This window comes from Engystomops pustulosus, chromosome 3 (genome assembly GCF_040894005.1).
Source record: "Engystomops pustulosus chromosome 3, aEngPut4.maternal, whole genome shotgun sequence".
Taxonomy (NCBI): domain Eukaryota; kingdom Metazoa; phylum Chordata; class Amphibia; order Anura; family Leptodactylidae; genus Engystomops; species Engystomops pustulosus.
The window spans coordinates 184,183,025-184,206,033 of record NC_092413.1 but is presented as its reverse complement, the minus strand read 5'-3'; the positions used below and the strand labels follow the sequence as shown (position 1 = coordinate 184,206,033).

Below are 23,009 nucleotides of genomic sequence, written 5' to 3'. Positions count from 1 at the left end.
CCATCATGTCAATATGGACCAAAATCTCTGAGGAATGCTTCCAGCACCTTGTTGAATCTATGCCACGAAGAATTGAGGCAGTTCTGAAGGCAAAAGGGGGTCCAACCCGTTACTAGCATGGTGTACCTAATAAAGTGGCCGGTGAGTGTATATATATATATGTATGTATATATTGGGGATATTTTCAATTAAATGTGAATGGCGAGTTGAATTCCTTTAACTGCAAATTTTTCCTTGCTTTGTGGCAATCCCTGAAATAAATCAGTAACAGGCATAAAATCATTGCCACCCCCCACATTTTATAATATAAACTTTGCTTAGTCAAGCTATACTATATTTAGTAGGTATATTAGATGTCTCGACACAAACAATATAAAAATATAATATGATGCCCCACGACCTATTAGCCACCCGTGTCACGACTTCCTTGTAAACTGTGAGTAGTATTTTACTAGAAAGTCCATCTGGAGCTTGTGTTATAATTTAGGATTCAGTAATTGAAGCATTTTTCTCTTCTAGATAATGGATGACATTAAGCTTGGGATCCAGTATGCCTTCCAGACAAAAAACAACTTGACTCTGGCTGTGAGTGGCTCAGGACACTGCGCTATGGAGACCGCCATCTTTAATGTGGTGGAGAAAGGCGACGTAGTTCTCGTGGCTTCAAAAGGCATTTGGGGGGAGAGAGCTGCTGACATTGCCCAGAGGATAGGTAAGAGGGACACATGAATCCATCACTGAGCTGTAAGATACAATAGGGAGATATTACTGGGATAGAAGAGATGATAACTAAACACGGTAAGAGAAGATGGAAATAGAGGTAATAAAATATTGCCCCTAATACACAACCTCTTGTGCTCATATAGCAATATCTTCCCGTCTATCATAAGAATGACCTGATTCTGCCCTATTTCTGTACCCAGGTTAATTATTACCATGTCCCTGTTCTCTAGCGTTTGCACCTGGTCACTTCTCAGTAGTGTTGGTTTGGACTCTGCACTGGGTTTTTTTTTTCTGGCATCTGCCAAAAATTCACACTTAAATTTAACCCTTTACACTGCTGTGGCTATACACTGTGTCACAGATTCTGTGTTTCTGCAGTGTGCACTATTGACCTGCATGCACTAAATGTCTAAGGCCATTAAGAAGGATAGAGATAGAAAGCTGCAATATCTCATACTGTATGTCATTTAGGTGCTGATGTTCGTCTCCTGTCAAAACCACCTGGCGAAGGATTCAGCTTACAAGAAATAGAAAAGGTGAGGTAGCCCATCATTTCATTCTGGAATTTTTGGGGACAATGACAGTAGATAGCTTCTTATAGCCATGAGGTGAGTTGAGCCACTTTCCTCAGGCAGCATTACGTGCAACTAGATAGGGGGCCCAGTTATCTGCTAGAAAGCACGATCTGCCCCTTTACACTAATGTTTCTTCACACTTGGTGTCAGCATGGGTGTGAGACACTGCATGGAGAACCCACTTGCTAAAAAATAACCTGATACATTACTGCTGGATGGGGTCAGAGAGGGCGCTGTTCTATAGCTCGCCTCAAGCAGCAGAAAATTTAGGTTCACCCCTGCTTATAGTCAAGAAGGTCCATCCAATGGCCACTTCTACACAGAAAATCCTATATATTCACAGTCAAAAATGACCTGTTGACTTTCCTGGAACATCTTATTTAGAAAATAGTTTTAAAGGGGTTGTCCAAGAGCGTAAAAAAAACATTGGTGGCGGGAGGGGGCTGGTTAAAAAAATAAACATTTAATTACCTCTGCAGTCCCTTGTTTATACATCGCTGGGAATAGGGACTGGTGGGTGTGGCCGACCACCTCAGCCGGACGGAAGCTGAACGCAGCGTGGCTGATGGGATGCTGGGAGGGACTGTGGAGGTAAGTAAATGTTTATTTTTTTTAACCATCCCCCTCCCGGCCACCAATAGTTTTTTTACATTCCTGGACAACCCCTTTAAATCCCATTAAATAGTGATCAATATTTTGTTTTAGTTAGCGGTTGTTGTGTTTTAGTACCTATGTTCATAGCTTACACGTGGTAAATGTAATACCTTCTCTTTTATACTTTATATCCTTTTTAATTCCAGGCTCTAGCTGAGCACAAGCCTTCTCTCTTCTTCATCACTCATGGAGAGTCATCCAGTGGAGTGGTGCAGCCACTAGATGGCATTGGAGACCTTTGTCACCGGTAGGTGTCTTTATAAGAAAGGGTAGGATGAAGCGTTAATTAAGAATCCTCTAGTGATAGCAACTGAGGTGTAGTCTCTGGCTCCTGGTCCCCATTGTAAAGTCTGAAGAATCCAAAAAATGTTTCAATACTGGGGGTATATGGAGTAAATGTAGACTCTCCAGGTTAAAACTATACATATGAGAACATGAATTTACACACTGTGCATTTCATATACTGGGGTTTCAACCTGGAGAAATAAAGTCTACACCTTTTATAGATACCTCCAGTACCAGAGCATTTTTGGATTCTTCGGTTTCCTGCTAAATGTTGGCCTAGTGTCTATTCTGAGGTTCTACTTTCAGGTCCAATGCAAAATCTGTACCAGGCCCCACAACTATATTGTTTATACTACTGTTCCGATGTGGGTGACTTATGCCAAGGCTATGTCATCAGTACCATAGATTCTGCAAACCCTTTTACTATCTAAAGGCCTACATGGGGGGCATAGGGTAAACCTGGGCCTAAAAAATTTAGTGATCTCGAAAGTGTCCCTCCCCCTATGAAGAAACCAGTACTATATACTTTATCTCCTTTTACTATCTAAAGGCCTACATGGGGGGCATAGGGTAAACCTGGGCCTAAAAAATTTAGTGATCTCGAAAGTGTCCCTCCCCCTATGAAGAAACCAGTACTATTATAGTACTGGTTTCTTCATAGAGGGAGGGACACTTTCGAGATCACAAAATTTTTTAGGCCCAGGTTTACCCTATGCCCCCCATGTAGGCCTTTAGATAGTAAAAGGGTTTGCAGAGTCTATGGTACTGATGACATAGCCTTGGGATAAGTCACCCACATCGGAACAGTAGGGCTTTAACACCAGACTCACTCATCTATCAACTGTTTGAAGATATCCCAGAGCTTAGACCAGTTCCTTCATCTTATGAGTCCAGTGATTTCAGGTTTACAGGTCACGTGGCCTTGTCTTATAATGCATGGAGTTGGGTTGCAGCACCGCGCATGACTTCTTTGCACTGTGCACTGAAAGCAATGAAGAGGTCACAGCTATTGTTTGGCGGTCACAGATCTAGTTGATCACTGGAAGTGCTGAGAGCAAGACCCCAACAATCTGACAATGAAGACCTATCCCAAGGAAAAGCCATCAATATTATAATTCAGGAAAAACTTTTAACCCTATGAACTCCAATCACTATAAATACATAATATAGCATAGCAATCCGAATTAAATATCTGATGTCTATTCCTTATACAGGTATAACTGCCTCCTTCTGGTAGACTCCGTAGCATCTCTAGGAGGTGCTCCCATCTACATGGACAAACAGGGTGAGTAAATCCTATTAAAGGGTTTTATGGGTTCACTGTAATATCCCTGGAAGGTCTGTACAGGGGAGGTGATAAAAATACTTTACTCCACACAAGGCACCTGGTCTCTCAGTGTACATACAAAGAGTCTCCTTGACAGTGACTATTATTCGATTATTCAGGCTTTTACCATGTATATGCTTAGATATGATAGGATGACTAGTGTGGTCTTAAACAAAATCCATATATGAAATATGTCCCAAATATATAGTGGGATTGCCTCAAATTTTAAGACAGAATATTGGAGTAGTTAAAAAGTTTGTGCAAATTTCAATTTAATGTAGGTGATATTGGACATGTTGGATGTAGGTGTTTCCTGGGTTAAGAGTTAAATTGTCCCTGAGTACATGATGTTTTTCATGGTTGTTTTATTGTGTGAGTTGTTATTGAATTGTGGTGCTGTAACATCACTTTGTGTATTATCCCTGTACTGTAACATCACTTTGTGTATTATCCCTGTACTGTAACATCACTTTGTGTATTATCCCTGTACTGTGACATCACTGTGTGTATTATACCTGTACTGTAACATCACTGTGTGTATTATCCCTGTACTGTGACATCACTATGTGTATTATCCATGTACTGTGACATCACTGTGTGTATTATCCCTGTACTGTAACATCACTTTGTGTATTATCCCTGCACTGTGACATCAATTACTGCATTATCTCTGTACTGTGACATCACTGTGTGTATTACACCTGTACTGTAACATCACTGTGTGTATTATCCCTGTACTGTGACATCACTATGTGTATTATCCCTGTACTGTGACATCACTGTGTGTATTATCCCTGTACTGTAACATCCCTTTGTGTAATATCCCTGCACTGTGACATCAATTACTGCATTATCTCTGTACTGTGACATCACTGTGTGTATTATCTCTGTACTGTGACATCACTGTGTGTATTATCCCTGTACTGTGACATCACTGTGTGTATTATCCCTATACTGTGACATCACTGTGTGCATTACCCTTGTACTTAGAGATCTCTGTTAAATTATCCTTTCACTGTGACATCAATGAGTGCATTATCTCTGTACTGTGACATCACTGTGTGTATTATTCCTTTTATGAGATATAGCTGTGAGCATTAGCCTTGTACTTAGAGATCTCTGTGTAAATTATCCTGGACTGTGAAATTACTTTCTACATTATCCAAGAGGAATAAGAACAAAAAAAAAAATCACTGGATCTGATTAATTTCACTACACTCATGTTGTAGTATAAAGTTGTGTGCTGCTCTTAGAGTGCCACCTACAGGACTAACAGTTGTGTTACACTGCTGGAAAGCAGTGATCTAACTAAATAACTCACCAATGAGGGATTAAAGTATGTGTGCCCTGACACATAACCACTGAACAATTGTTATTTTCTCTGTGTCTCTAATAGGAATCGACATCCTGTACTCTGGTTCTCAGAAGGTATTAAATGCTCCACCAGGAACTGCACCCATCTCATTTAGTGAAGCTGCATGGTAAGTTTTAACCTATAGACCTCTGTTTGGTGTAAGGTTAGACTATGTAGGAAGTAGTTTGTTGTCCGATGTATTTGGTATTGACGCAGTTATCTAATATGTTCTTAAAGGGCTATTCCCATTTCAGCAAATTAATATTATTTGTATAATAAAAAGTTACATTTTCCAATATACTTTCTGTATCAGTTCACGGTTTTCTAGATCTCTGCTTGCTGTCCCTCTATAGAAAGCTTCTATGTTTACTTCCAGTGGATAGAAATCTCACCGTGGTCACACAGGTGCACGACTCGTTATATCACAGACAATAATCAGAGCCGTGTGATATAACGAGCCATGCACCTGTGTGACCACGGTCAGATTTCTATCCACTGGAAGGAAACTTAGAAGCTTCCTATAGAAGGACAGCAAGCAGAGATCTAGAGAACGGTGAGAAATTGATGCAGAAAGTGTATTGGGAAATTGTATAACTTTTCATTATACAAACAGTAACATTTATTTTCTGAAATGGGAAAACCACTTTAACCTCAGATATTCACATAAACCTTCAATTGAAATACAATATAATGTGGAAAAATTGCAAATATAATTAAAAACAGTTTTAGGTTAAAAGAATAGTTATGAATACTACAATATATTTCTAGTACTGCTGAGAGTTAACTAGTTTTCTTGCACAGTAAGAAGATATTCAGCCGGAAGACAAAACCAGTATCTCTATATGTGGACCTGACCTGGCTCTCCAACTACTGGGGCTGTGATGGGAAACCAAGAATGTGAGTTACAGTCTGAGTGTATTGTTACCTTACACTAGATCAGTGATGTTGAACCTTTTAAAGACCAAGTGCCCAAACAACAACCAAAACCATGTGCAAACATGGCAATCTAAAGGAAACCTACTATTAAAATGAAGCTTGGGTAAACCAGAGACACTCATAGATATAGGAACCGTGACTGTGGTACTCTTCTTTTTGTTATCTATGGCCTCCATTCATCTAACATCAAGTTTAAAAATTACGCTAATGAGCCTTAAAGGCTACCGCTCTGTGCTGCAGATTTGCGGGCTTCCCTCCCCATGCTCCCATCGCACGCCCCCTCACTCTGCCTAATGTAATCTCACTGCAGCGCAGGAAGTTTCAGCACACAGTGGGGGGGAGGGGGGGGAGTGCTCCTGCACACTGTAACAGCCTGTGAATATGTAGTACGGAGGGGCACTGAGTACAGCCCCAGTAGCCTTTCTGGCTCATTAGCATAAAGTTTATTTTAGAAGGAAAGAGCCATGGATGACAGATATAAGACCATCCCCACAGTCACAGAGCCTGGATCTATAAGGAGGTGTCCCTGGTTTATCATGATGGATTTTGATGGCAGAATTCCTCTAAGTAATAACTTATTGCTCCCTGCTCTCCCACACCTTTCAATCCCATTGGCATCCTGAAGACACCAATACAGTTTAAAGAAGGAGTGGAGATTTGATGGACTAAACGCATGTTAGAAGTGCTTAAAGGGAACCTGTCATGAGGATAGTGTACACATTCAAAAGAGTTTTTATGGTAAAACTGTCTTTTTCCAAAAAAAAGATAAGTTAGATGAAAGTTTACCTTTCTGTATGCAGAGCCATGTCCCTAGTCCCAAGGGAGGGGCCAGTGAGGAGAGGGGCAGACATGCCTGAGGACGACAGGGGAGGAGATATGGGGGACATGGGAGTTTTTTTTAAAATTGCTGCATGACGAGCAGTTTCCCATTGGGGGGTCGCTCCAAACTGGCCCCTCCCATGGGACTAGGGACACAGCTCTGCAAACAGAAAGGTAATCTTTCATCTGTCATCATTTTTCTGAAAAAGGCAGTTTTACTATAAAAACTCATTGGCCACCAATTTGTGTACTCGTGTACACTAATCTCTATGGGGACATGGGGGAGCCAGAAAAAGGGCTCCTGATGTCAAGTTCCCTTTAATACAATTACACAATTCTTTCCTTCACCGAAAATTAGGTATTCAGTAAGACATCTCACCTTGTGTCTAGATTAGGATCGCCTATACATGTTAATACTGGAGCTCTGATGTATTGCAATCAATCACTGGCACTACGTTAAAGAGAACCCGTTAGGCAAAATAATCCCCCTAAACTAAATATATTTTCATAAACTGCCATTAGAGAGCATTGCCTCTATCCCTTCATTGTCCCTCTACATGCCTGTAAACCTACGCAATGAGGTCCTAAAGCTGTATGCAAATGACCTGTGAAATGTCCAATGAGTCATTAGCATATTCAAGCTGTCCAGCTTATTCATGAGTGGGAGGTACAGTCACACCCCCAGTGCTTGACTGACAGCTGCTCCATGTAATGGCTGCTCCATGTGCTTGCTGGTGGCCACGCCTCCTGCAGCCTGTGTGTGCATGTGTGTGTGTATAGGAGAGATATAACAGCTCCAGGCAGCCATGTTATAGCAGCACATGTCAGGTACTTGTGTAGCTGATGTCTGTGTCTCTCACCTGTATATTAGGAGGATGCAGCATGTCAGCAGATGCAGCACACACACTAGCAATGCTTTACTATACATTACACACAGACATGAGCAGGGGGAGGAGAGGGGAGGGGGAACAGTAGTGACATCACTGCCTCTGACCATGTGACCAGCCTCATTTACATAATAAAGAAAAAGATGATTTTACAATGATTAATGTATGAATTGACTAGATAAAGGCTGGGATGGATCCTTGTGAACTGCTCCAACAGGTAGAGGTGACAGGACAAGTGACACAGACCTGATGACAGGTGTCCTTTAATATGTGCTAACTGTTGTTTGAGCGGCTAGCACATGTCCCAATTTACATATATGGGCTCATTCCATGGCCATGGATTCCACTGCCCTGTGTATGAGCCGACTGTCGGAGCCACAAATTATCGAACAGGTCTTATTCCTGCCGAGTTTCGACTACGGGCCCAAGGTTCTACCGCGGGCCAGTTGTTTGTGCCGAGAAACAGCACATGTCCATGTGCATGAGGTCTTGGAAGAAAGCCAAAGGTATCCCCCAACACGGGGAAAAAGAGGAAAGACACTAATAATAAATGATAAAATTAATTCTTTAATGGAAAAATATATTAAAAACATATGCAGAGAAGAGTGTAGTACATATGGTACATAATTGTAGACAGCTAAACAGGATGGTGGAACACAGACAATTTGCAGTCAGGAATACAGCATGGGGAATAGAGTAGAAAAAACTACTACATGTAGATGAATACCAGGGCTGGATATAGTATAAGACCACAGGATAGTGAGATAATAGGGTACCGATAAATGCCAAATTGGCACATAAATGCTACTAAAGTATCCAGGGTGATGTGAATGCCAGTCCTTACCAGTGGGTTTAGGTATGGTATTTCCCGTGGCTGCACCGACTGCAACGCCCCGACGCGCGTTTCGGCCGCTAAGCCTTCGTCCCCCAGACTACATGTAGTAGTTTTTTCTACTCTATTCCCCATGCTGTATTCCTGACTGCAAATTGTCTGTGTTCCACCATCCTGTTTAGCTGTCTACAATTATGTACCATATGTACTACACTCTTCTCTGCATATGTTTTTAATATATTTTTCCATTAAAGAATTAATTTTATCATTTATTATTAGTGTCTTTCCTCTTTTTCCCCGTGTTGGGGGATACCTTTGGCTTTCTTAGCAATGTTGCGAGGTTTTTGACCACCGCATGCGTATACCTGAGGGGTGCCACTAGGCGCTTAGGTGGGGCTTAAATACCCACACCTATATCACAACTTAGTTACTTTCCCCTCTAGACTGTTCCTTTTCATTTGTTTCCAATGAGGTCTTGGAAGTACATCCACAAGTGATGTGTCTACTGCTTTAAATCAGAAGTAAACTTTACCAAAACTGCCCAAAATGTAGTTTGGTGGCAAAATTCACAAGGCAGACCTTAGTCTTTCCTTAGTCTTTACTACAAGCACATCTTTTCTTCCTTGAATCTGGAATCTTTCTTAGAAATATGACAAGAAAAGTCTTCAATGTGCAGTGAAAGGTGCAATGTGATAAAATGATAGCTTCATCATCGTTTCCATTTTACAGATACCATCATACAGGACCAGTGACCAACTTCTACAGCCTCAGAGAAGGACTGGCGATCCTGGCCGAGCGGGTAATTCTTTTAAAAATCTAACTTTTTAAAATGAAAAACATACATAAAGACGCACATTTGTGAGAACTGTCATGTTAGTCTTCTATTACACACAGACTTTGTGGTAGTTTTTGAAGTATTTTTCAAAAGGTATCATTGCACATCAGGTATATAGGAGGGTGCTTCAGGATTAGGGATCCAATGTGTAGTTTTTGAAATACAGGTGGTCCCCTACTTAAGAACACCCGACTTACAGACGAGCGCTAGTTACAAACAGCCCTCCGGATGTTGGTAATTTACTGTACTTTAGCCCTGGGCTACAATAATCAGCTATAACAGTTATCAGAGGTGTCTGTAATGAAGCTTTATTGTTAATCCTGATTCTTATGACAATCCAACATTTTTAAAGTCCAATTGTCATACAGACCCAAAAAATTCTGCCTGGAGTTACAATTATAAAATATACAGTTCCGACTTACATACAAATTCAACTAAAGAACAAACCTATAGAACCTATCATGTATGTAACCCGGGGACTGCCTGTAGTAAGAAAAACTTTGAGAGTTCTGTTTTTTTTATTCCCCATGGAGTAAATGATGTAAAATTAGGACCATTTTTGCAACTATTTAAAAGTTTCACTTGACAAATCAGCCTAAAATTTGTATGACATTTACACTCCACCTACTAATTGAAATAAATAGTCAGGCAACCTATGCACAAATACTATCATAAGGTCAGAGAAGGTAGATTGGTCACGGGAACTTAGATAACATAACCCTGCATTTGTGGTTGTTTTGTGGATAGGAATGGCATCTGATGATGTAAATGACATTTTGTAACCAGGGGCTTTACTTTACATATCAAAAAAGTGATGCAGAATATTTAATATATGTATATTGATACATTCCCTAATATCCTGCCCCCCACACTTACACACACATTACAAATACATGAGGTAAAGTGGACATCCCCTTTAATGTAGCCTAGGGCTTTATTTTGTGTGATGTCTCCTGCAGTTTATGCCAATTGCATCCACAGAATATGTTGTCTTTTTAGCACAAATTTTAATGGTATTTGACTACAAAGAATAACATACACCTACACAATCATCAAAAAAGGGCACGACGTCCTACACAAAGGATTCCTGGGATATTCTTCTGTAGCAATCTCTTTCATCTCTACAAGCTGAAGCTTATTGATTAAATGATGTTAACTGCATATAAATTTATGCCTTTTTCCAGGGTCTGGAGCGCTCCTGGGAGATTCACCGTGAGAATGCTCTGAGACTTCACAAAGGATTACAAGATCTAGGGCTAAAGCTCTTTGTGAAGGACCCAGTAAGTAATACCAAGTAACTTTTTCCCTATATCTATCTTTATTTGCTATGCAATATTTTCTCTAACATGTCTTTCACACAAAATTGCTTCTATTTATTTGGTGGGAAGCTCTTGAATTTCTGCAACACAATCTACTGTGTTATAATTCTATTCTGTTGCTATGTGGAGAATTGAGAGAGAGATCTGTTGGCCACGTCATGTCACGTGGTGATGGGGTGATGTCATCTAATTTCCTGTTACATTTGCACAGTCTATCTGCCTAGGCTGCTCAGTGCAAAACTCCAGGGTGTGGGTGGAGACTCTCTAAGCAGACACATTATGATCCATCTAGTTCTGTGATCTGACAATGTGGTTACATTATCAGGGTACAGGTTTATATACACTTTGATCTGGCTTCTGACATTGTACTAACACACTGACACATGGAAAGATAGATGAGACAGATGAAAGATGCATGAGATGCCTATTACACAGAGGCATGACAGACAAAGGCTGACAGGCTTTTACACTGTCAGCAGTGCTACATCTCGGCGCCATGCAGCTGTAGGGAAGGCCACAGACACACACCGATGCCAAACTGACAGTGATACTGTGCATGCAGGGAATTTTGAAACTGAGTGTAGTAACGTAAAGCTGGGGGCAGTGTTTTGATTTGTGGGTTCAAGCGAGAGCAGCCGTGAGGAGGTGGGCGGAGCTTGAGTGGATCGGTAAGCTGGCCCGCCTACTTGACTGCATAAATAAACAATGACAACAAGAAAAGTTGTTTTTATCACACAGCCAAATGGCACTATAGAGCCATGGAAACATTTTCCATTGCTCTCCCCAGTCTATATATTAAAAAATTCTCATTTGCTGTTTACATCAACAAATAATGGGTGAAATTTTCCCATTTTCCTTTCACTTGTTAAAATATATTTATTTAAATGGGCTGGTCATGGTTTTATATATTACGGTGGGTGGCTGACATAAGAGGTCTGGTTAGAGCATTGGTTGCTCCATGCTCTGCTTAGTGGACTGGTGCCGGAACTGCAGACTTGTTTCCCTCTGAAGTTAATTGAAACCAAGTCTGCAGTACTAGCACATATACAAGGGTCACATAGAGCCCAAAAAGCTGTACAGTGCACGGCCTGGATGTTGGCCAAGGCCTATCCTGAGAAGTTTAATACCATATATGTGTCACTAGGGACTACTATTTCTGATTGTGAAAGACCTAACTAGTGATCTTCGTTGCATGCCGGGAGTAATAACTCTTCTACAGCTCCATGATGTCTTATGAGAGTAGAAGGAAATTGGTGTAGTATTACTTTACAGTTTAGCGTACCCTTTGTTTGCTAAGTGATTTTTCATTGAGTTGACATCACGTACCAGGTTTGAACATGCCTCACACTGACCAGTTAAGAAACCAGTCCATGTAAGAAATATTATTTGTTGCTCCATTAAGCACTATGTCTTGTCTATAGTCATAGTATATTCATTCCAGGCGCTGCGACTCCCTACTGTGACAACAGTCAGCGTGCCCGAGGGATATGACTGGAAAGACATCACTACGCATATCATGAAAAATTACAGCATTGAAATATCTGGAGGCCTTGGGCCCTCTTCTGGGAAGGTATTGTAATACATTATATAGTGACCATCCTCTACAGTATGTGACGTCCTATTTCAGGAGGGATATTTAAAAGAAATCTACCATTTGCTTTTATGCATTGTGAACGAAACATGCCTTGAGAATGCTGTAGCTACACTGATGCAGAAACATATCTTGTTTAATCCACCCCCTTCTTGAACTTCTGGGGACAGCAAGTGATGGAAAAAAGTGTAAAGTTACATATATACAAGAGAAATTAGTAATAAACACCTGATTTTTCACAGCTAAGTGCATATTAAAGCATCTGCAATTTGGCTCAGTCACCATTCAAATACTCTGTTGGTCACTCTACAACAAGGGGTTTAAATTTTAAAGATATTTATAACCCACCCTCGGTATAGGAGGTGAATGTCTAATTATTGAGGTGTGAACACTTGAAATGGGCAACATGGGGTCATGCATGTCCCCCAGATCTTCCTTATAGTGAACAGTGGGGCACATTTACTTACCCGGTCCTGTCGCGATCCCCGATCCGGAATGGTGTGACGAAGATGAAGTCCGACACGATTCACGTAGCTTATGCGCCCGATTTCCTGCATGTGTCGCTTCCACGCTGAGGTGCGCCGGAGTTCACCTTCTTCTTCCTGATGCTTGTAAGTGCGTGTCTTGCGACACAATTTGAAAGTTAAATCCCGCGCGTAGTCCGAATCCATCGGGTTGTCCGACGGCCACGCCCCCTGATTTGCATCGCATGAAAGTCGGAGATATTGCCGCAAAATCGGATCGCATCTGCAAAAACCCCTGTTAAATGCGGCGCAACACGGAAATCGTTGGGAAACCCGGCGAAAATGCTTTCCGCGGACCCTTAGTAAATGAGCCCCAGTATGTCTGTTTCGTCCTGTAAGTGATATGCAGTCCCATAAACGTTTATGGTTTTTTATGGCACCTCTGGCACGGATTACAGGATGGCCAAAACTGAAAGTCCTGTTCAGTATAGGGACATTTACCCTCGGACATTCCTAGCAATCGGACAACTAATCCCTATATAGTGGATATAGGATAAACATCTTTAATGCAAAGTTGATAACCCCCATCTGCTTCCATATTGTAGGTTCTTCGGATCGGTCTTATGGGCTACAACTCAACCAAGACAAATGTAGATCGTGTTTTGAATGCTCTGCGCGATGCTCTGCAGCACTGTCCCAAGAACAAGATGTAAGAGCTCAGTAATGTACAGCTGACAATGAAATTCACTGCATCAATGAAGCGTCATGATTGTTCACCTTCTTCATCTCTTGTTACAAGGCAAATGTTTTGTATTGGGATGATTTATGACAATTACTATTAAAGGACTTCAATAAAGACATATACCCTGTGCCTTCATTCTTAGAGTCTGATCCCTCCGCCCTTTTGGACTCTTAGATGCCTCTGAAGATGCATAACAGGACTGTAATGTAAGTCAACATTGTTGGCGGGAGCCTTAGTTTCGTTAAATATAATATGGGTTGGTGGGGACTTCTTTATTTGTATTTCACAAAAATTGTGCCAAACAAGTCACCAGGAACGTCACTATGAGTGCATTTTAAAGGGAACCTGTTACCACATTTTTTACAAATACAGCTAGGGACAGGTTCCTACAGAGCCATAGCAACTATCTCACACCCTTCTTTCCCTAAAAATTGTTTCCCTCAGAACCCCACAAAATCAGAGTTATAAACTTGCCTGTATCTAGGGATATATAGAGCCAGCTGTGGGGCGTGGCCTAATGTCATGTGACCAGGGTGACATCAATACAGTTTCTTATGCCTCTTAACCTTAGCAAAATGTACCCCATGCACATATCTGACCACATAAAAAAAATTACAGCAGCCTGCATGGAATTCTACTCCTCTCCATGCAGGATGCTGTGATTTCATGTGATATGATATGCTTTAATTTCATGAGATATATGCTTGGTGTACAGTTTGCTAAAAGGCTAAGGGACCTGTGATTATGTCACTCTGGTCATATGACATTACTGCTGCATAGGGAAGAGCTGCTGGATACAACCTGAGAAGGCTACGCTAACTGAATGGTGTTAGTTAGTTACTAGGGCTCTATAGGAACCTACCACTAGCTGTATTTGTGAAAAATGCGCTCATAGGTTTCCTTTAAACATTTTTAATAAAAATTATGTTTTATAACAGCAGTTTCTGTAATATATGTGAGGTCCATAAAAGTGTTTTAAGTTTTAGCACAATTTTTGTGAAATATAAATTGTTGATCCTTGAGATATGTCTCAATAGCACTTTTTAAAGACTTCTTTTATTTAGTGCACAGTTTGAGGCAAACATTTATTCAGGGAGCGCAGTGGGGTCATTGGTTTCATATTCATTGGTTTTGTCCCGCAAGAAACAAGCCATAAACCAGCTCCATAGCCGAAAAAGTAACAATGTTATGTCACTTGGAAAAAAAAAAAAAAAATTATAAATTTTTCACACATTAGGGTTTTATTTGGCAAATGTAGTAAAATGTAAGAAAAAATATTCATGTCTGGTATCCCCATAATCATACTAACCCATAGAATAAAGATAACATAACACAAACATATTCCTAAATTTTCAACAATCGGGGATACCAACCCCAAAATGGTAACACTGGAAAAAGCATCTCATCCCGCAAAAAAATGCCATCACATGGCCCCAATAACGAATAAAATTTTAAAGCCTACAAAAGGGGCCAATGAGAGAGAAAGGGGGGCAAACCCATCAAATATCAACATAGAACCCTCTCCAGAATTACACCCGCAGCAGGTGCAATACTGAGGTTTTGATCACAAAAACAATACATCATCTTAGATAGCCAGGGATCTCTTGATAATTCTTCACACTACACATTATGTACACTATGCTACCTATGCTACTACTGTGTGCATTACCCTTTTACAGGCAGACAAGATAGGCTACAAGTTGAATTTGTATGTAAGTCGAAACTGTATATTTTATAATTGTAGTTCGAGGCAATTTTTTTTTTGTCCCAGTGACATTTGGAGTTCCAAAATTTTTTCCGGTAATGGGACAAAGGACTATCAATAAATCTTCATTACAGACGCCTTACAGCTGATCATTGCAGCCTGGGACTATAGTAACATCCAGAGAGCTTCACCAGAGGTCACAGTGTACAGGGAGGTCAGTCTGTAACTAGTGGTCAGGCGTATGTTGGGTGTCCTTAAGTAGGGGATCGCCTGTATTTGGTTTCAATATGTGCTTTATTCCAGTATTGTGACGTCACTGTGCACATAAAAAACTGAGCACTATAGGCGCTGCACAGTATAGATAGGACAGTATGTGTTCCCCCGGGAAGGATAACACTGTGAATACTACCTGCACACTGTGTCATCCCTCTCCCTCCTTATCCGGGCTCTTTCCCGCACTCGCTCGTTAAGCCCAGCCCACCTCGCCAGTCAAACTCCACTGTCCCGCCCACCGCCGCCATCGCCATGGTTACGTAACTGCCAATCATCGCTCGGCTCCGCTAGCCCACCTTTCATCCAGTGCCGCCGCTTTCCGTTTCTAGGGCAACGGCAGGGGCCTCGGCGTCCGCTATTGCCATGGTAACAGTAAGACCAGGCTCCCGGGCCCGAAGCGGCGGCTCACACGGTGCAGGAGCGCGGAGCGGAGCACAGGGGATTGCAGCATGGCGGGACACAGGCTGGAGGACGTCATACAGGTAACTCATCACATCATCCTTACAGTCAAAACGGAGGAATATCAACCAACTTTATTTAAAAATAACAAATGGATTTCCTCCAGGTTTTATAAAACTACTACTACTCCCAGCATGCACAGGCTGTCCCATACTGAGAGTTTTGTGTTAGCAGGTTGGACCTGTCCACCTGCATTGTAGGCACCAAAACCTGGAGAATCCAAGTATATTGTACAAGGATCATTGTTATCCATAGAATTCCACGGAAATGTCCCTTAAAGGGAACCTGTCAGCAGATTTTACCCCATTAAACTCCTAGTCCCCTCAGGTAAGGTATGAAATGTCCTTTTTAGAATTCCCTCTTTTATATGAAATCTCGCCCCTTTACCTATAAAAACTATCTCTCACTAAGTCAGACAAATCTGACTCGTCTCTTATGTTTTACATGAGATGAGTCATGCTTTTAAAGTCATATTAAAGATCTGGATCTTTCAGATCACATCAGGCATGTGGCTTTTGTGAGTTGCAGATAAAGATCCAGTTCCCGCCTCATTTAACTGCCTGTATATGCAGTTCTGTAGCTCATAGAACCCTAAGTTAGATGTAATTTGAAAGATGAGATGCCTCTATTTATGATAACACCAGCAGCATGCTTCAAGGTTCCTTTATAACCGAAAATCCGGTCTTCTGCAGTGACACTTCCTCTGCAATCACTAAAATTCACGCATATTGGGGCACATTTACTTACCCGGCCCATTCGCGATCCAGCGGCGCGTTCTCTGCACAGGATTCGGGTCCGGCTGGGATTTAAGATGGTAGTTCCTCCGCCGTCCACCAGGTGGCGCTGCAGCGCCGAAAATAATCTTAACGCCCCGGAATGCACCATCCCATAGAAGGTGAAGGTGAGCGCTCCCCAAGCGACACATTTTCGGTTTTTAAATGCGGCGGTTTTTCCGAATACGTCGGGTTTTCGTTCGGCCACGCCCCCCCGATTTCTGTCGCGCGCATGCCGGCCCCGATGCGACACAATCCGATCGCGTGCGCCAAAAACCCGGGGCAATTCATGTACAAGCGGCGCAAATCGGAAATATTCGGGTAACACGTCGGGAAAACGCGAATCGGGCCCTTAGTAAATGACCCCCATTGTGTGAAAAAGAGGTGAGAAGTTTTATAGGTAAACTCGGAAGATTTCACATAAAAGAGGAAATTCTCGAATGGATATTTCATACTCTTAACTGAGGGGCTGGTTGTTTAGTGGGGTTGTTTAGGTTCCTGTAAACTATATCATTTATGTTTATACTTACCTCAGTCCGGAGATAACGGCAGCTACCTGGTCATTCAATGAATCCACCGTAGTTCACCTCGGCCTCACTGTGCTTGTACATTGCATGCACAATGAAGAAGGGGTGGACTACTCCGGCTTCACTGAAGAATTGCGCAGGCAAAGGAGCACATCTCTAGGTAAATACAAACATTTGGCTTTTTATAGTGGACACAGAACAATACAATGCAGGGCGATTTGGGACACTAAATCACAGGCCTTTTAGTTAATTCCGTTTCTCAAATCATCTAAACAGGTTCCCCCTTAAAGGGGTTTTTCCACAAAACAAGTTAGGACCCAGTCGGACCTCTTGTCAGTCCTCAAGATGAGCGGAGCAGTCAGCTGACACAGATTTCTGGGCGATCTGGGTACTGGGGTACATCAGGTCCTAGTGATCTGTGCGGGTCCTATCACTGAGACCCCCACTGATTAGCAACTAACTTGTTTTGGGGGAAAACCCCTTAAATGAGGTAGTTCTCGCAGAAACTGCTAGTAGTTGTCCTAAGCAACCAGGCAGATTCCAGATCTTATTTTTGTCCTCATCAACTTACATCTCACCTCTGTATTGGTTCTCATTTATTTCCCAGTTGTCAGTTGTAAATATCCAGTTGGTAACTATAGACACACGGATTATCCTTATGATCAGTTATACTGTAACAGATACAATGAATAGGGTTGCATTCCATAATTCCTATAGAGGAAATGTATATGCAAATCATGTATGTGTACTATAACTCCAGTCACACTGGGGGTTTTGGGGAGCCACCATTCTCATGATCAATGGGGGTCCCAGCTGTCAGATTTTTAATGATAATCACTTATCCTATTGATAGGTGATAAATGTTTATATGAAAAAGGCTCCTTTATTGTAGTCCAGTGTAAAATAACTCCTAGAAAAAATTCTCCATTTCAATGGAGTGGCCAGTTTAGAAAACAACATCATAGTGCCGATTTAACAGAATCTTTAAAATGACACAAAAAACATTTTTATAGGTGCTAAAGAACTGAAGTGACACTACTCATGCAACCACTAAATTTGACTTATCTCCTATAAAAATGAGGTGAGAAGAGTCATATTTGCCTGACTTTGGTAGATACTTTTTAATAGGTGAACAATAAAATGAAATGATATTTCACATAAAAGAGAGAATTCAGGAAAGGACATATTTAATGCGTTACAACCAGGTGACAGGTTCTCTTTAACCCCTGAGTGACCGCCCTATCGGCTTTCTACAGCAGTCATTAAGGGTAAGAAGATTGTGGTACATCGGGTCCCATAAGTGGCGATGTCGGGCTGTGACATCACAGCCCAGACCCGGCACTAACACCCAGGATTGGAAAAACTTACCGGGGGACCCGATCCATCCTGCGGCAGCCCCGGGGTCTGGCGTGTGCCCCGAGGTTGCCGACTCCTCTTCACGCCAGGTTCCGCCTCAAGGGTATTGCAGTGTAAGGGCTTGAACAAGCGATCAAGCCCAAGTCTGGAAAATTTAAAAAATCCCCTAATCAGCCCAATTACATATAAAATCCAAATAAAGTATATAAAAAACAAAAAAATACATATTTGGTATCACCGTATCTGTATCAATCTGTACAATAAATCTGAACTTGGCCGGTGGAGGACGTAAAAAAACACAAAATACTTCCCGCAATATACTTAATCATTATAAGTAACATATTTAATCAAATACCCTCACAAAAAAATGTTCTAAAAAGTGATCAAAAAAAGTTACATGCCATAAGATGATACAACTGAAAAGAACGACTCTTTTCGCAAAAAATAAGCCCTCAGCCAGACTTGTCAACAGAAAAATACAGAAGTTATGGCCCTGAAAAGTTGTCGAAAGTAAAAAAAAATGGGATTTTCTCCAATACTATTGGTTTTGCTCAGTAAAATTGAATAAAGATAAGAAAAACTAAATTAATGATTATCACCGTAATTGTTGTGACCCAGAGAATAAAGATATAATATTATTTTTTGTTATGGCGAGCATGGGAAAAAAAGTGATAAAAATACAAAATAAAAATAAATAATTTTGTTTGTGTCCCCTTGAAACGGTTATTAAAATCTCATGAATAAGCTATAGACGCCCAAAATGAATTATCTATACATTGTATCTCACCTCACAAATAATAAACCCTCATATGTTCGCATTACCAAAAAAATAAAAAATGTATAGCCTGTACATCGTGACAGTACAAATCTGCTGTAAATGGCGCTGCTTTGATCCTATGCCCGGCCGTGCGCCTATACAGCAGGTTACCACCACATATGGGGTGTTGATACACTCGGGAGAAATTGGTCATCAAACTTTGCAGAGCATTTCATCATTTAAAGGAAACCTACCACTTGTAGTGGCAGGTTTCCGATGGAAATACCGGGCACCAGCTCAGGGTGAGCTGGTGCCGGAGCTTATTTTAGTTAGTGTTTTAAACCGCGGTATCGCGGTTTAAAACACTTTTTAAACGCTATAGCCGGCGCAGGCAGGTACGCGCTCGGCGCTTACCGTGCACGCGGCTACATAGGAAGTGAATGAGAGCCGCGCGCATGGTAAGCGCCGAGCGCCGGCTATAGCGTTTAAAAAGTGTTTTAAACCGCAATACCGCGGTTTAAAACACTAACTAAAATAAGCTCCGGCACCAGCTCACCCTGAGCTGGTGCCCGGTATTGCCATCGGAAACCTGCCACTACAAGTGGTAGGTTTCCTTTAATTCATTATGAAAGTGTTATTTTTGGCCATTTTTTTTCCAAAAAATTCAAAAGTTTCTAAAGCACACTTCCATATGGTTTTAACCCATGTGAAACACTTAAAGGGTTAATAGGCTTTATATTAGTTGTTTTACATACATTGAGGGGTGTAGTTTCTATAGTGGGATAATTTATGGGGGTTACTATAATTTAGGCCTTTCAAAGTCACTTGAAAGATGAGTTTTCCCTCAAAATGTGAGTTTTTGCGAATTTCATGAAAAATCGCTCATAAAGTTCTGCGCCTCATAACATCCTAGAAAAAGGAGAGGACGCGTAAAATATCATCCCAACACATTCCGGAAATGTTACTTATCAAGCTTTTTGGGTAGTTTAACCCCTTAAGGACGCAGGGTATTTTTCCTCATTTCTCACTCTCCATCTTCAAAAATCCCTAACTTTTTCATTTTTCCATGTACAGAGCAAATTTTATTTATTTTTCCCTGCATGTAGTGGGAAGCCTAAAAAAATTCCAAATGTGGAAAAATAAAAAAAAAACGCATTTGCGTCACGTTCGTTTGTGCTCAGTTTTTATGACTTTGACTCTTCGCTCCAAATATCACCTCTACTTTATTCTTTGGTTCAGTACGAACGCGGTGATAACAAATTTATACAGGTTTTATTGCGTTTTAAAGGGCACCTACCACCACAAATCTACCTATAAAGGTAGATTGGGTGGTAGGTGGATCAATGGGACGTGAGGATAGCCCTTTTAAGGGCTAATCCTCACGTCCCCACACTTTTTTGATAACTTTTATTACATATATATTAAAATTTACTTATGCGGAGCAGTGACCGCGCAGGCGCGGGCCTGCTTTTCTGCGCAGACGGCAGGATCGCCGGACGAGGGCGCGCAGCTACGCGGAGCTGCGCGCCGAAGATGGGTGAGTAGGAGGGGAAAAGTGGCTACCGGGGCGTGGAGTAGCCGCCTCGTGTAACCTCAGATGCGGCTACTCCACGTCCCAGTAGCCGCATAAGTAAATTTGAATATATATGTAATAAAAGTTATCAAAACTTAAAAGGGCTATCCTCACGTCCCATTGATCCACCTACCACCCAATCTACCTTTATAGGTAGATTTGTGGTGGTAGGTTTCCTTTAATACATTTTCAAAAATTAAACGAATGTGTACAAAAAAAGAAAAAAAACATTTTTGCCATCTTCTGACGCTAATAACTTTTTCATACTTCGCTGTACGGATCTGTGTGAGGTGTAATTTTTTGCGAAATGAGCCGACATTTTCATTGCAACCATTTTGAGGTCTGTGCAACATTTTGATAATTTTTTATTACATTTTTTATGTCATGTAAAGTCGCGTTCCAGACATTTGGGCGCCATTTCCCATCTCGGAGGTCACCACCGGTTATAACCGTTTTTATATTTTGGTAGATTGGGCATTTGGGGACGTGACAATACCTAATGTGTTTGTGATTTTTACTATTTATTATATTTTATATCAGTTCTAGGGAAAGGGGGGTGATTTCTTTTTTCACAATTTCTTAGACCATCTAGTGTACATTAACCCTAGATGGTCCGATCGATCCATTTTAGGTGCCGCCGGCCCGTGAGCCCTCTTCATACACCCTTCACAGCTCTGTGGCGGATATATCCGCCATGGAGCGTGAAGGGGTTAAGCATCTGCCTGGAAAGCAGAACATTTCAAACTTTGAAAATGAAGAATTTTTCTGACATTTTGACAAATTTTAATTTTTTTCAGAATGAAACGAGAAACTTATCAGTTAAATTTTACAACTAACATGAAGTACAATGTGTCACGAGAAAACATTCTCAAAATCACCCGGATATGTTAAAGTGTTCCGAAGTTATAACATTATTGTGACACAGGGCAGATTCTAGCAGACGCTAAAAACAAGCGTCGGTGATAAGGGGTTAATTGCAGTGACACTGTTTGGCCACTACATAAACAAGAGATCTGTTTTTCTTACTCCATTTTCAGTGTTCTTGTCAGCATTGTAGACAGCTCTTATCAGCTGAACAATGGGATTTCTAAGTTTCAGACCCCACTGACGACTGATGACATATCCCCATTAAATGTCCTGTCTATTGATTACTAATTAGTTATTGTGATGCATTTTTAGGGGTGAGTGTAGTTATAAATTGTTTTCATTACTGTGAGGCTTAAAACAAGTATTACAGACCTCAAGTCTAGAGATGAGCGAACAGAAACTTTAAGTTTGGGTCTGAGGTTCAGATGCGTTCCATGCGACCCAGACATATTGCCGTGCTGCCAATCCGGCTAATTGATACCACCACCCCAGCTACTAGCCATGGCTGTGGTTTGCCAGGGACACTTTAACCCAGGACCCAAACTTGATCATCTTTACTCAAGCTTGACATGTGGTCAGATACATAGACAGAACATCATATCCCTCACACAGAATCTGCACCAGGACCCCCAACTCTATGTACTGTTGTGTTTAGTGGGCACCTGCCGTGCCTGTATTTGCCTGCATGATGTATTAACCTAGCAGTATGGATTAACATTGACATACTTGTTCTTCCTCTGTGAATATGTCCTACACAAAGAAGTCACTATTTGTAGCTTCAAGCTCTGCATTCAGAAACCACAATCTATGGTTATTTGTAGTTCCCCAAAAAATAGTTTTACATCAGAGTTACTAAACCTAAACCTGTTTTTTTATTACAGAAATGAATAGAGCAGGTGATAACAATAAACTTTGTAATATACTTCATTAAGTAAAGAAGCTTATCTGCTGCTTTCTCTTGCAGTGAGCAGTGTGTCTGAACACCGTCTTTGCTTAGCTTCAGACAGATAAGGAGGCTAAAGATGAACTCTTTCCTTACCTAGGGAATATTTCCCTTGATGATTTAGCTCTGTGAGCAGCTTAGACTATCCAGGGACTGTCTGTAAAGAATTAAGTCATTACACACTTTATTGGGTTCCTTTATCTTTCAGCTGTCAGTGGATACAGAACAGAAAGCTGATTTACACAAACTGCTTGAATAAGGAAGACAGGTAGAGAAAAAAGAAGGAAACAGAAACAGATTTCTTTAGTAAAGTTTAATGCAAAGTTTATTATTATCACCTGCCTTATTAATTTATGGAATGTTGTCGAAAGTTTAGCTATGCTTTAAGCCCATGTTCAGCATATAAGAATCCTTTGTTCTACAGTTTATGTCG

General features: G+C 41.1%; 2 protein-coding genes and 1 long non-coding RNA gene across 4 annotated transcripts in view; 2 read left to right on the top strand and 1 right to left on the bottom strand.

Annotated features, from left to right (window-relative positions):
• The window catches only part of AGXT (alanine--glyoxylate aminotransferase), a 28,577-nt gene extending 15,116 nt beyond the window's left edge, over positions 1-13,461 (top strand). The window contains exons 2-11 of the mRNA XM_072143229.1: positions 520-712; positions 1,195-1,259; positions 2,099-2,199; positions 3,452-3,522; positions 4,961-5,045; positions 5,720-5,815; positions 9,122-9,191; positions 10,412-10,507; positions 11,988-12,116; positions 13,207-13,461. Of these exons, the coding sequence (XP_071999330.1) occupies positions 520-712; positions 1,195-1,259; positions 2,099-2,199; positions 3,452-3,522; positions 4,961-5,045; positions 5,720-5,815; positions 9,122-9,191; positions 10,412-10,507; positions 11,988-12,116; positions 13,207-13,314 (1,014 nt within the window). The 3' untranslated portion in view covers positions 13,315-13,461. The remainder of the gene's footprint in view (positions 1-519; positions 713-1,194; positions 1,260-2,098; positions 2,200-3,451; positions 3,523-4,960; positions 5,046-5,719; positions 5,816-9,121; positions 9,192-10,411; positions 10,508-11,987; positions 12,117-13,206) is intronic.
• On the bottom strand, positions 280-15,554 carry LOC140122414 (uncharacterized). Its single transcript, XR_011854322.1, has 2 exons — positions 15,458-15,554; positions 280-742 (listed from the first exon to the last, which is right to left on the bottom strand). It is a non-coding gene; the product is annotated as an uncharacterized lncRNA (long non-coding RNA).
• Positions 15,555-15,603: 49 nt separating this feature from the next.
• Positions 15,604-23,009, top strand: part of LOC140122412 (uncharacterized) — a 74,880-nt gene continuing 67,474 nt past the window's right edge. The window contains exons 1-2 of one of the 2 annotated variants that reach the window (XM_072143227.1): positions 15,604-15,803; positions 22,785-22,844. Coding sequence is in view for 1 of the 2 variants with exons in the window: in XM_072143226.1 (XP_071999327.1) it covers positions 15,771-15,803 (33 nt within the window). In the remaining variant the exon portion in view is untranslated. The remainder of the gene's footprint in view (positions 15,804-22,784; positions 22,845-23,009) is intronic. The other variant, XM_072143226.1, reaches the window with a different exon arrangement.